General features: G+C 39.1%; 1 protein-coding gene across 3 annotated transcripts in view; it reads left to right on the top strand.

Annotated features, from left to right (window-relative positions):
• ATPAF1 (ATP synthase mitochondrial F1 complex assembly factor 1) overlaps positions 1 to 11,463 on the top strand; it is a gene marked incomplete at its 5' end in the record, with an annotated part of 38,724 nt that overhangs the window by 12,766 nt on the left and 14,495 nt on the right. For all 3 annotated transcript variants that reach the window (XM_082655517.1, XM_082655519.1, XM_082655518.1), the window contains 3 exons: positions 626 to 673; positions 4,449 to 4,544; positions 6,234 to 6,341. In XM_082655517.1, coding sequence (XP_082511643.1) covers positions 626 to 673; positions 4,449 to 4,544; positions 6,234 to 6,341 — 252 coding nt within the window. The remainder of the gene's footprint in view (positions 1 to 625; positions 674 to 4,448; positions 4,545 to 6,233; positions 6,342 to 11,463) is intronic.

Genomic DNA, 11,463 nt, shown 5'->3' on the forward strand with positions numbered 1-11,463 from the left:
TACCAGAAGAAAGCATTTAATGTACTGGGTTATCAGCTAGTTCTTTAATTGTTCTTCTCTGAAGAGGAAGTAGCTTTAGGTTAAGTTTATATCAAGCACCCAAATATATACTGAGCTTACACGTGTAAGTTTAAGGAGGAAAACTTACAGATGGAAAAATAAAGCCAGGCCTTTTGGTTGTTGTGAGAGTATTGCTATCTTTTGTTTTCTTTCAAGAAAATAAAAAGATCTTTTACATATATACCCTTTCCTTTCATGAGTGCAACATTCAGAAGGCTCGGCACTTTTCATGATATTTTAGGTCTCCAATGCTGACTCATTGTTTGAACAGGCCTTCTTAGCTCTCCCTGGACAAACTCAGTGACCTGTTGTCTCTGACACTGGGCAGAGTCCCCTGAAGAGTTAGAGCATTTGCAGTATCCACTCTTCACACAGAATTCTGATATTGAACAGGAAAGCGTACCTCTACTTTTTCCTCTTTGTTGTAAGAGGGATTTGTAGATGATGGAACTTGGGGTTGTTTTAGTTGTATTTTAGTTCTAGAGTTCAGTCTTGGTGAATTTAAATGTGATTGTGGCCTTTTATGTTTTCTTGTTTTTGAATTTTATTCTTTTCTAACCTACAGAAAGAGAAGTTTGATTTGATCTGGAACCGAGCTCAGTCCTGTCCAACAGTAAGTGTCCAGTGACCATATGAGGATTGCTTATCAGTGCTGCCAGACAAGGATGTTTCCTAACCAATCTCTTCATGCTCCATACCATCTCACATGTTATAGTTATTTAACAAAGATGCTCACATATTGATTGTACTGATAAGTAAGATTTTTAGCCTTATGAAATCATGTGGGTTTGGCCCAATGAGCCTGTGGCTGTTCAGCTCTCTGAAACGTCTCAGCCCTTTCTGATGTGGATCTTTATTTATTAATAGAAGTGAATGTTGGAAGCAATACCTGAGACCTTAATCTTTTCAGCCTCCTTTAAGTTTCTCTTTTATTGGCGGTTTCTTTTCAGCTTTGGCCATGCTATTTTGATTATATATACCTAAAAGGAATTAAGAAATTGTTGCTGGGGTATGGAGCTGGCAGAAGACCTAAGAGAAAGGGAATAGGTGAGATGGATCAGCTGACTTGGTGTCTATACTAATTTCTAAGATTCTCAAAAAATGCTTCTAAACATTGCTGAGAGAAAATAAAAAACATCTAAGTAAATGGAGAGATATACTGTGTTGGATGACTCAATATTGTTGTCATTTCTCTCCAAAGTGATCTCTAGATAAAATATAATACCAATCAAAATCCTAATAGGCTTTTTTTTTCTTTTTTTTTTAATTGACAAGCCAATTTTAAAAACTTATTTGGATATCCAAAGGACCTAGAATAACAAAACAATTTTGAAAAAGAAGAACAAATTTAGAGAACTTACATTACTTGATTTCAAGACTATGTTTTCATAAAGCTACAGTAGTGAAGACAGTGTGGTACCAGCATAAAGACAGACAAATAGATCAATGGAACAAAATAGAGAATTCAGAAGTAAACCAGTGTATGCGTGGTCAATTGTTTTTCAGCAAAGGTGCCAAGGTAATTAAATAGAGAAAGGATAATCTTTTCAACACATGTCCAACAAATTGTGCAAAACAATTTGAGTATCCGTACGCAAAAAAATGAACCTCTACTCTTACCTCACACAGTATCCAAAAATTAACTCAAGATCTAGAAAAAGGGCTTCCCTTGTGGCGCAGTGGTTGAGTCCGCCTGCCGATGTAGGGGACATGGGTTCATGCCCCGGTCCGGGAAGATCTCACATGCCGCAGAGAGGCTGGGCCCGTGAGCCATGGCCGCTGAGCCTGCGCGTCTGGAGCCTGTGCTCCGCAACAGGAGAGGTCACAACAGTGAGAGGCCCACGTACCGCCAAAAAAAAAAAAATGATCTAGAAAAAAAAATCTTAGATTGAATCTTAGTGACCTGGGCTTGGCAGAGATTTAAGTATCGATACCTCACAAAAAGCACAAAACCATAAAAGAAAAAATCAATAAATGAGATTTCATCAAAATTAAAATTTTCTCTTTGTATACCCATGTTCATAACAGCATTAGTCACAGTAGCCAAAGGGTAGAAGCAACACAAGTGTCCACTGATAGATGAATGGTTAAATAAAATGTGATACATACATGCAGTAGAACATTATTCAGCCTTATAAAGGAAGGAAATTCTGACACATGCTGCAACATTCATGAACCTTAAAGACATTATGCTAAGTGAAATAAGCCAGTCACAAAAGGACAAATACTGTATGATTCCACTTATATGAGGTACCTAGAATAAATTCATATACAGAAAGAAGGACAGTGGTTGCCAGGGGATGAGCGGAAAGCAGGGTGGGGAGTTACTGTTTAACGGATATGGAGTTTCAGTTTGGGAAGATGAAGAAAGTTCTGGAGATGGATGGTGGTGAAGGTTTCACAGCATTGTGAATGTACTTAATGCCACTGAATTGTGCACTTTAAATGGTTAAAATGGTAACTGTTATGTCTATTTTACCACAATAAAAAAAATTAAAAATTTCTACTTTTCAAAAGACATTGTTGTGAAAATGAAAAGGTAAGCCACGGACTGGGAGAAAATAGTTGCAAACATATATTGACAAGTGACTTGTATATAGAATATACTAAAAACTCTTACAACTTTATAAGCGGACAAGCAACCCAATTTAAAAATGAGCAAAAGAGTCAGACAATTCACCAATGAAGTGCAATGGAAGTTATAAGATGTTCAACATCATTTGTCATAATGGGAATGCAAATTAAAACTACAGTGAGATACCACTAAGATGACTAAAATTAAAAAGATTGACCATCCCAAATGTTGGTGAGGATATGGGGCAGCTGGAACTCTAATATATTGCTGGTAATAATGTAAAATGGTACAACCACTTTAGAAAAGAGTCTGGCAGTTTCTTTAAAAGTTAAGCATATACCTGCCATAAGACCCAGCCATTCTACTCCTAGATATTTTCCCAAGGGAACTGAAAGCATATGTCCGTTCAATGACGTGTATACAAGTGTTCATAGCAACTTTATTTGTAATAACCAAATACTGAAGATACCCAACTCTATCACAGGTGAAAGAATAAAGAAATTGTGTGTGTGTGTACATATACATCATATACAATACATATATAATGGAGTAAGATTCAGCAATAAGAAGGAATGAACTATTGATATATGCACCAACATGGATAGATCACAAAACAATTGTGCTGAGTGAAAGAAGCCAGACCAAAAAGAAGTATAGATTCTGTGGTTTCATTTATATGAAATTCTAGAAAATGAAGACTGACCAGTAGTGACAGAAACCAAGTCAGTAGCTGCTTAAGAGCAGTGGGAGAGAGGGAGATATGAATTACAAAGGAATTTTTAGAGATGATAGATATGTTCATTGCTTTGGTTGTGGTAATGGTTTCACTGTATACATATGTCACAACGATTCTAATTGTACGCTTTAAATATATGCAACTTATAGTTCAAGTATACCTTAATAAAGCTTTAAAAAAAATGTTTACCCATTAGGCACTGAGGTTATCTCATGTGATAATAATAAAACAGAGCCTTGGTGGTTAGCAGTAAGGAGACAATTCCATGACTAATGCATATTGGACCGATTATACTTTGTTTGGTTCTGGCACCATTCTCTTCACCACTCCTCCCCAATTCATCTTGAGCATAAAACTAATTATTTCTTGGTGTTTAGAGACATGCTTCAGTATCAGCCTCAGATAGCAGAATATGAAGTGATTACAATAATTGTGACAAAAATTAATGCAGCAGCATTAGAAAGTTTAGAAATTGAAAAAGACCCAAAAGTTCATCAAAAGAAGGATAGATAAAATTGTGGTAAATTTCTGTAGTCAAATTCCATATAACAGTGAAAATAATGAATTAGAAGTTATACTTATCAACATGAGTAAATCTCAGAAGTATGATGTGAAGTAAAAAAAAGCGAGTTGCAAAAGTATACATATAACCATTGTAAAGCAATTATGCTCCAATAAAGATGTTAAAAAAAAGTATACATATAGTTTGATACGATTTAATTTTTTAAACATGCAAACAGTACTGTTTCTTGTTTATGGATGTATACCTATACATTAAAAGTATAAAAACCTGAAAGGGAATGACAGACACCAAATGCAGTTTACCTGTTATACTGGAATGGAATTAGAATGGGTTTACAGAGAGAGCTTCAATTGGATCTCTAATGCCTTCTTTCTTAGGTGGGTTGGGAAGTGCATGAGTGTTTGTTACATTATCACATACATATGAATTTCATAATTTAAAAAAAGTTTTAAAACCCAAACTTTGAAGAAATGGAGTGAATGACACAGGTGGTTGGACATAGAGCAAATGATTTTATTTATTCATCTGTCTCCTCATGTATTTGTTTCCCACAGTTTCTTTGTGCACTGCCAAGAAGGGAAGGTTATGAGTTTTTTGTCGGGCAGTGGACAGGTACTGAACTCCATTTCACTGCACTTATAAATATTCAGGTAGGTGGCCTGTGCTCAGCCCCTAGATGAAGGAGGCCTACCCCTCTGTGTTATTATGAGCCCTTGCTGAGGCTTGAGGACGCATAATATGTACTAACTACCAGCAGGATTTGCTGTAGCACTGATGAATTGTCATACTTTTTTGGGCTAGCTTTTTAGGCCCCGCTCACTACCTAGAAATTGAAAAGATCCCAAAACACGTTCTCTGACTATTGCTGGCTCTCTGCTCTCTTCCCCATACGTCTATAACATTTACTGCATGTACCTCGCTTAACAAACATGGGTGAGTGGTGATGGTTATCTTTATAACCTTAAGGTAGGCTCTTTGTCTTACGTGTGTTTTATTAACCAGGTCAGCACTTTCTAAGGTGCTAGATGCATAGTTTTCATTTCACAGATGTCGTTTTGTTTGCTTCCCTCCTTCCTTTTTCTTTGTTTTACTCCCAAGTATTAGATGAAGAAGTTTGATCCAAAGCATTTGAAGCTTTTAAAATAAAAGTATTTTAAATGAGATCATCACTAGGATTGACATTCTATATTTGGAGGCTGAATCTGGCAAAAACAAGAATGTATTATAGTGGCTTTGAAGTTGGGGTAAAGGGAGCACAAAACAGAATGAGAATTTGCTCATGACTGTAGCCCTTGTGATTATATCCAAAAGTTATATTGTGTTTGTTTTTTTAAAAAAAAAAAAAAGTAGAAAGAAAAGAAAAATAAATAGTGGGCTCAGAGAAGTTAGTTCACAGTGCTGGTAAGTGGTAGAGCTGGGGTTGCTTGACTCCAGGTTATTGACTCCAAAGTCTATGAACTTAACCATTATGCTGTTGTGTTGGAAACTACGCTAGGACTGCCTTCGTGAAGCTCATATACAAGTATAGGAAAAAGATCCAGAAACATAATTATGACCAAAATGATGTGTATTTGAAGTACGTTCGAGAGAACTGAGGCTGAACTATTATTAAGAGTACCCTAGCAATAATTAGGTATTGATAATTAAAAGGACTTTTGCTGAAATTTTAAAGATGAAACCCAGAGATCTTTTGAATGTATAGTTGTTTCCTTCTATACTATATGAGGGCTTAGGCTTTGAACCCAGCCTCTCTTCCTAGTCTGGAGTGAGGTCTAGTCACCACTGCCCTGTCCCTTCTTCATGAAATTATGATGTTCCCATTCTTCTTTCCCCCCTTCCTCCCACCCAGATTATATTTTAAAACTGCACATTACAAATCTGGCCCATGTGCAAACTCTCCAGCTGTTTGCTACAGCTTAAAAGAGCTTAGTCCTCAGAGCCAGCCAAGGGGAGTAGATTTCAACTGTGAAATGCACTAGTCCATAAAGGCGGCAATTACACAGGCATATTGCTTTATTTAGGACTTGATCTGGTAGCTGCTTGTGCCGTTTTGTTTTTAAATATATGGCCGTGATGAAGGATTCACTGCCTACTGTAAACATTTTCCGGGAGAAAAGCCAAACCTTTTTCAATTGAAGACACAAATAACACTGTGCAAGCTGTCAGTTTCGATGTGCCTTGGCAGACCTGGCCACCGCCACGTGCTAGTCCTCCGACTCACCAGCCACCCAAGGGGCTGTTAAGAGCCAGAATTCCCTCCAGACTCTCTGTTGCTGTGAAGTCGCAGTTTTGTTGTGGTGGCACCTTACTGAGCCTTGATTAAGTGTTCCTCCTTACAGACCCGAGGGGAAGCTGCAGCCAGCCAGCTGATTTTGTATCACTACCCTGAACTTAAGGAAGAAAAGGGCATAGTGCTGATGACAGCAGAAATGGATTCCACGTTTCTGGTAAGAATCAACTTTTACCTTTTTGGATTTACCTGGTGACCCTGAAGGTATTCAGATACAGTTATATGGTATCTGCACTTGTTACCTTTCTAAAATCCAGTAATTCTGCCCCCAAGACACATCTGGCCCTAGGGGTTTCAGGCAAGAGACTATGGACAAGTAAATTGGCTTCTTAAATGTAGGGAAGAGTTCAAAGTCTAGAATAGTTCTTAATCTTTTATCTTCCTCCACACTGTTCACATGTACAGCATTCATCATACATAGTGAATTTCCTTCCTCCTTTTCCCATTTGCTGGGATAGAGCATTGACCATATGCCCGTAGGTAATGGTGTCTGTTGTGTTTGTTCTTTACATATCCAGGGCCAGGAGCAGTTTTATGATTACTGTTCAGCCTGTTCGTCTAGTCCTTGCTCATTTCAATCTCATTTATCTGGCAGGGTTTAAGTTCAGGATGTCCTCAAGACAGTGGGCACGTTAGTGCCTCTTCCTCCTGAGGTTCTTTTTTAAAACACCCACTTATTTTTCCTCTGTCTCTTAATCAGCTGCATACAAGAAAGGGAAAATTTATGCTACTCAGCTAGTATCTCATAGTAGCAGTAAGTCCCAAGTCTAGGACATAATTGAGACTCTCCTTCCTTGTCTGTTATTCCTGTAACTGTTCAGTCCCATTTCTCCCATTCTTCCTTCTACCCATCACACTCAACTGGAAGTCACCCAAAATCCTACCCAGAAGAATGGAGTTGCCATTAACTGAGACAGACAAGACTGCAGGCGGAAGAGGTTTGGGAGGAAGATCAGGAGCTCAGTTTTCAACACGTTAAATCTGAGACGCCTGTTAGATATCCAAGTAGTAGGCAGTTAGATACATGAGCTTGGAGTTCAGGGGAGAGGTCCAAGCTAGAGAGAGAAAAATGAGAGTAGTCAGCATACAGGTTGTTATTTAAAGCCATGAGACTGAATGAAATCACCAAGGAAGTTAATTAAGGTAGAAAAGAGAAGAGGTCTAAGAACTGAGCCCTGGAGTGATGAGGAAGCATCAGCAAAGAAGATTAAAAAGGAAGAGTCAGTGAGACAGGAGGAAAACTAAGATGGTAGAAGCCCCTGGAAGCTAAGATAAAATGTTTCAAGGAACAAGGGTGCTCAACTAGCCAAATCTCACTTGCTGGTAGGGCAAATGAGATGAGGACTGAGAATTTACTAGGTTTCACAACATGGAAGTCATTGGGGACCTTTATAAGGGCAGTTTCAAAGGAGTGGTAGGACAGAAGCATGATTGGAGTACATTTAAGAAAGAATGGGAAGAGAAAGAGTAAGCATAAACACATCTTTCAAGGGATGTTTTTGAGAAGGGAAGGAGAGAATAGGGGAAGAAGTGGGGATGAGAGTGTTTTTTTGGTTTTGTTTTAAATGAGAGAAATAACATTATATGTATAGGCTGATGGAAAGATCCAGTAGAGAGGGAAATATTGATAATGGACAAGAAGGAGGCTGGAGAGTTGTTGAAGTGGTGTTTTTGAGTGGGGTGAGTCTTGGGAATGAGGGGTTGATCTTTGCCAGAAACGTAACAACAGGAGAGAAGCCAGGGTATAATGACACAAATACAGTTAAATGAATAGAGGTGGTGGTAGCTTGTAAGAAGTTCTCTTCAGATTGCTTAGTGAAAAGAAAGATCGTCAGCTGAGAGTGAGGATGGAAGAATAGGTGTTGGACTTTTGGGTGGAAAAGAGAAAGTGTGAAATTGTTGTCTAGGACAGGCCCATGAGTTGAGAATGTGTTCTACATCTTTAAGTAGTTGAGGAAACAAACAACTAAAAAAGAATAATATTTCATGGCCTGTGAAAAGTATATGAAATTCAAATTTCTGTGTCTGTAGATAAAATTTTATTGGAACACAGCCATGTTTATCATTTACATGTTATCTATGGCTGCTTTACCTCTACAACAGAGTTGAGTAGCTGCAACAGAGACTGTAGGGCCGTAGAGCCTAAAATATTAACAGTGTCTCCCTTTCCAGAAAGTGTTTGTTGACGTGTGATCTAGGAAAATGGAAGAGAGAATGGGTGTGCGGGTACAAGCACAGAGAGGGAGGACCGAGAGTTGGATTTAACTAGGGTTATGGTTTAGCCAAGTGATGTAATGAAGCAAGATAGGGACCAGGAATTTAAAAGTGAATGCAAAGGAATGATTGTAATTATTGACAATGGAGTGCAAGTTGGATAAAGAGGGAAGTGGAAACATGAGAAAGGTTAGAGACAGAACTGCGAGTCCTACTTGAGTTAAAGGATTTTTTAATTTGGGAGTGAGTGTTAAATATAGGAAATAGTAGACAAAGTACGGATGTTTCAAATTGAGATTTGGAGGGGATATAGTTATCAATAATGATAAAGTTTAAAATTTGACCACAGGAGTGAGTGACATAGAGATTATACTGCATTTTCTGATCTTCAGCAAAGCATAATATCTAACTGTATTAGAAGTGGACTCTAGAGGTCAGAGGAGACGCTTTCTGTTTTAGCATTTATACCCCCTCACCCTAGTAGTCTCAGACCCATAATTATTAAAATTTGCTTCCTAGCCTTATATTTAACATCATACCAGACAACACACCTTTGCCTTGTATAAGTCAACTTGACTGTGAGTTTCTAATGTAGTACAGAATTAGACATGTTAGAATTTAGTGTAGAGATACACGATTCAGAGATGGGAAACCTAGAAATGTAATAAAAATATATGATCCCCTGCACACTCATGCATGAGTTTGCAGTTTAGGCATAGTGTTTCCAAATACAGTAAAGCAAATGAATAGAAATACCTGGAAACTAGAGGTTTCTTCTGAACTGATTAACTTTAATGATGAAAATTTAGTATAGTATTAGAAAGCCTTATTTGTGTCCACATGTGTGTTAACAGATGATTTCATTGGAATGTAGTAAGTGCTAGGAGAGAGACATGCACAGCATTGGGGGAGGGGGCAGGGGGAGCGTTCCTGGCCCAGAAGGAGGAAGAAGCCTTCCTAGAGATGACACCTGAGCTGAACCTCAAAGATTAGCAGGAGTTTAGCAGGGTAAAGTGGGGAGGGGGAGGGGAATGTTCCAGGTGGTGGAAATGGAATACATAAATGCTAGGAGGCATAAAATGACTTGGGGTATTACAAGCAGTTTGCTGTCACTGGTATATTAAAAAAGGAGGTTTGGTGGGTTGTGTTTAAAGGATCAGCTTTATCCTGTGGGCACAAAAAGATCATTAAAGGGTTTTGAATGGGGGTTGACCCATAAAGAGTTGGATTTTAAGACCATTAACTTTAAGTATTTGCTTCCTAAATATTTTTTAGTTCTAGCCTGGTCAGTGTGATCATTTAAAATGCAGTTGCAATAGTCTGGGCAAGAAGTAGTAAAGACCTAAACTAGAGCAGTGGTAGTAGGGATGGAGGAGAGAGAATGTCTCCAGAAATATATAGGGAATAAAATGGGCAAGACTTGGTAATTTGATTGTAGCTATTAAGATTGAAAAGAGGGAGGAATCAGGTTTGTTAATAAACCTCCTTGTTGAGCAACATAGGGAATTAATATGTTTATCTTCTTGGGTCTTGGAAAGGGAAGAGACTACTGTTTCATGTTGAGAGAATAAAAGGCAGGGGGTGAATAAGTGGGCAGGGGTTGGGGTGCAGGAGAGCTTTCCATAATCCTCCATGAGAGACATTTGCACATATCTCCATATCTTAACTCTCTACCCACCATTCTAATGGTCTTCAAACTAGTGGTCAGAGCCCTTTATCCACACAGAATCTTATTATGTAAAACCCCAGGATATAACAGCTGAAAGAGAGGTGAAGGGACCAGAGGCACCTCCACCTAGGACTCTGCAGTTTGAGCAGCACTGTTCTAGAATGTACACAACTGAAATCACCCTTACCTCCACCATCCTAAGCCTCAAATAAAAGTTGACTCACAGGCCCTACAGTTTAGGGCCTCAGAGAGTGGTGGTATCTGCCTCAGATTATGCACTTGCTTTAGAGATGGTTTGTTCTTGAGGCATGTTTGAATATAAGAAAGATAAAAATGATGAAGTAGAGTTATCGACCTTGATCAGTCTTAATTATTTGCCCCACCAGAAATACTATCAGGGTGAAGTGGAGGGAGTAGCAGCCTGGGAGTCCAGAGGTCTGGTCCTTGGTCTGCCACTTGTTAGCCATATGACCTTGGGTCTATCCCTGACCCTCATCTGCTTTGGTTTCCTGGTCCATTAAATGAGGACTGGGTGATCTCTAAGGCCCCTTCCAGCTCTAAAATTCTATTAATTTGAAATAGCCAGCATTTTGGAAAATGGCTTTTGATTGAAGATCCAGTCTCAGAGATCAGTGCCTGCTTATGAGAAATGACCTGCAAGGCCCATAGGAGGGAATGGAGGTGAAGCAGGCTGTGGTATTTATAAACCTCTTTTCATCACTGTAGCTACGCATAGCACACTTCTGACAGTTTTAGTAGGAATTTTCCATTATCGCTTGGGGTTGGGTTTTGGCTGTGTGAACATTGTAATCATGAATAAGTGCCTCTGATCAGCTGGCACCAGAGAATGTATAGGAAACAAAAGTAAGAGTTTTTGAAGTAACTCTCTTGTAAGGTTTCAAGAGTGTAGCCTGTGTCCTGATCCCACTTCTGTTACACAGAGTGGTCTGGTCACCATTTCCCTGCTACTGAGCTTTAGAGAAGGTGGCCCCTTCTTTTCCCTGGGGCTTTGCGGGTGGATTAGTTAGAAATGACTGCATAACAAATTACTACTCCAAAACTTAGTGGCTTAAAACAACAAATATCTATCGCCTCACAGTTTCTGTGTGTCAGGAGTTCAGGAGCAGCATGTCTGGGTGGCTCTGGCTCAGAGTCTCTCATGAAGTTGCTGTCAAGATGTTGGCAAGGACGACAGTCATTTGAAGGCTGATTGGGCTTGACGACCCACCTCTGACCCCACTTGCATGGCTGTTGGCAGGAGGCCTCATTTCCTTGCCACACTGGCTTCTCCGTAGGCTACTTGAATGTCCTCATGATATGGCAACTGACTTTCCCCAAAGCAAGTGATTCAAGAGAGATAGCAAGACAGAACCTGCAATGTCTTCTGTGACTGAAT

The sequence above is a fragment of the Grampus griseus genome (assembly GCF_964374135.1).
Source record: "Grampus griseus genome assembly, chromosome: 1".
In the NCBI taxonomy this organism is placed as follows: Eukaryota; Metazoa; Chordata; class Mammalia; order Artiodactyla; family Delphinidae; genus Grampus; species Grampus griseus.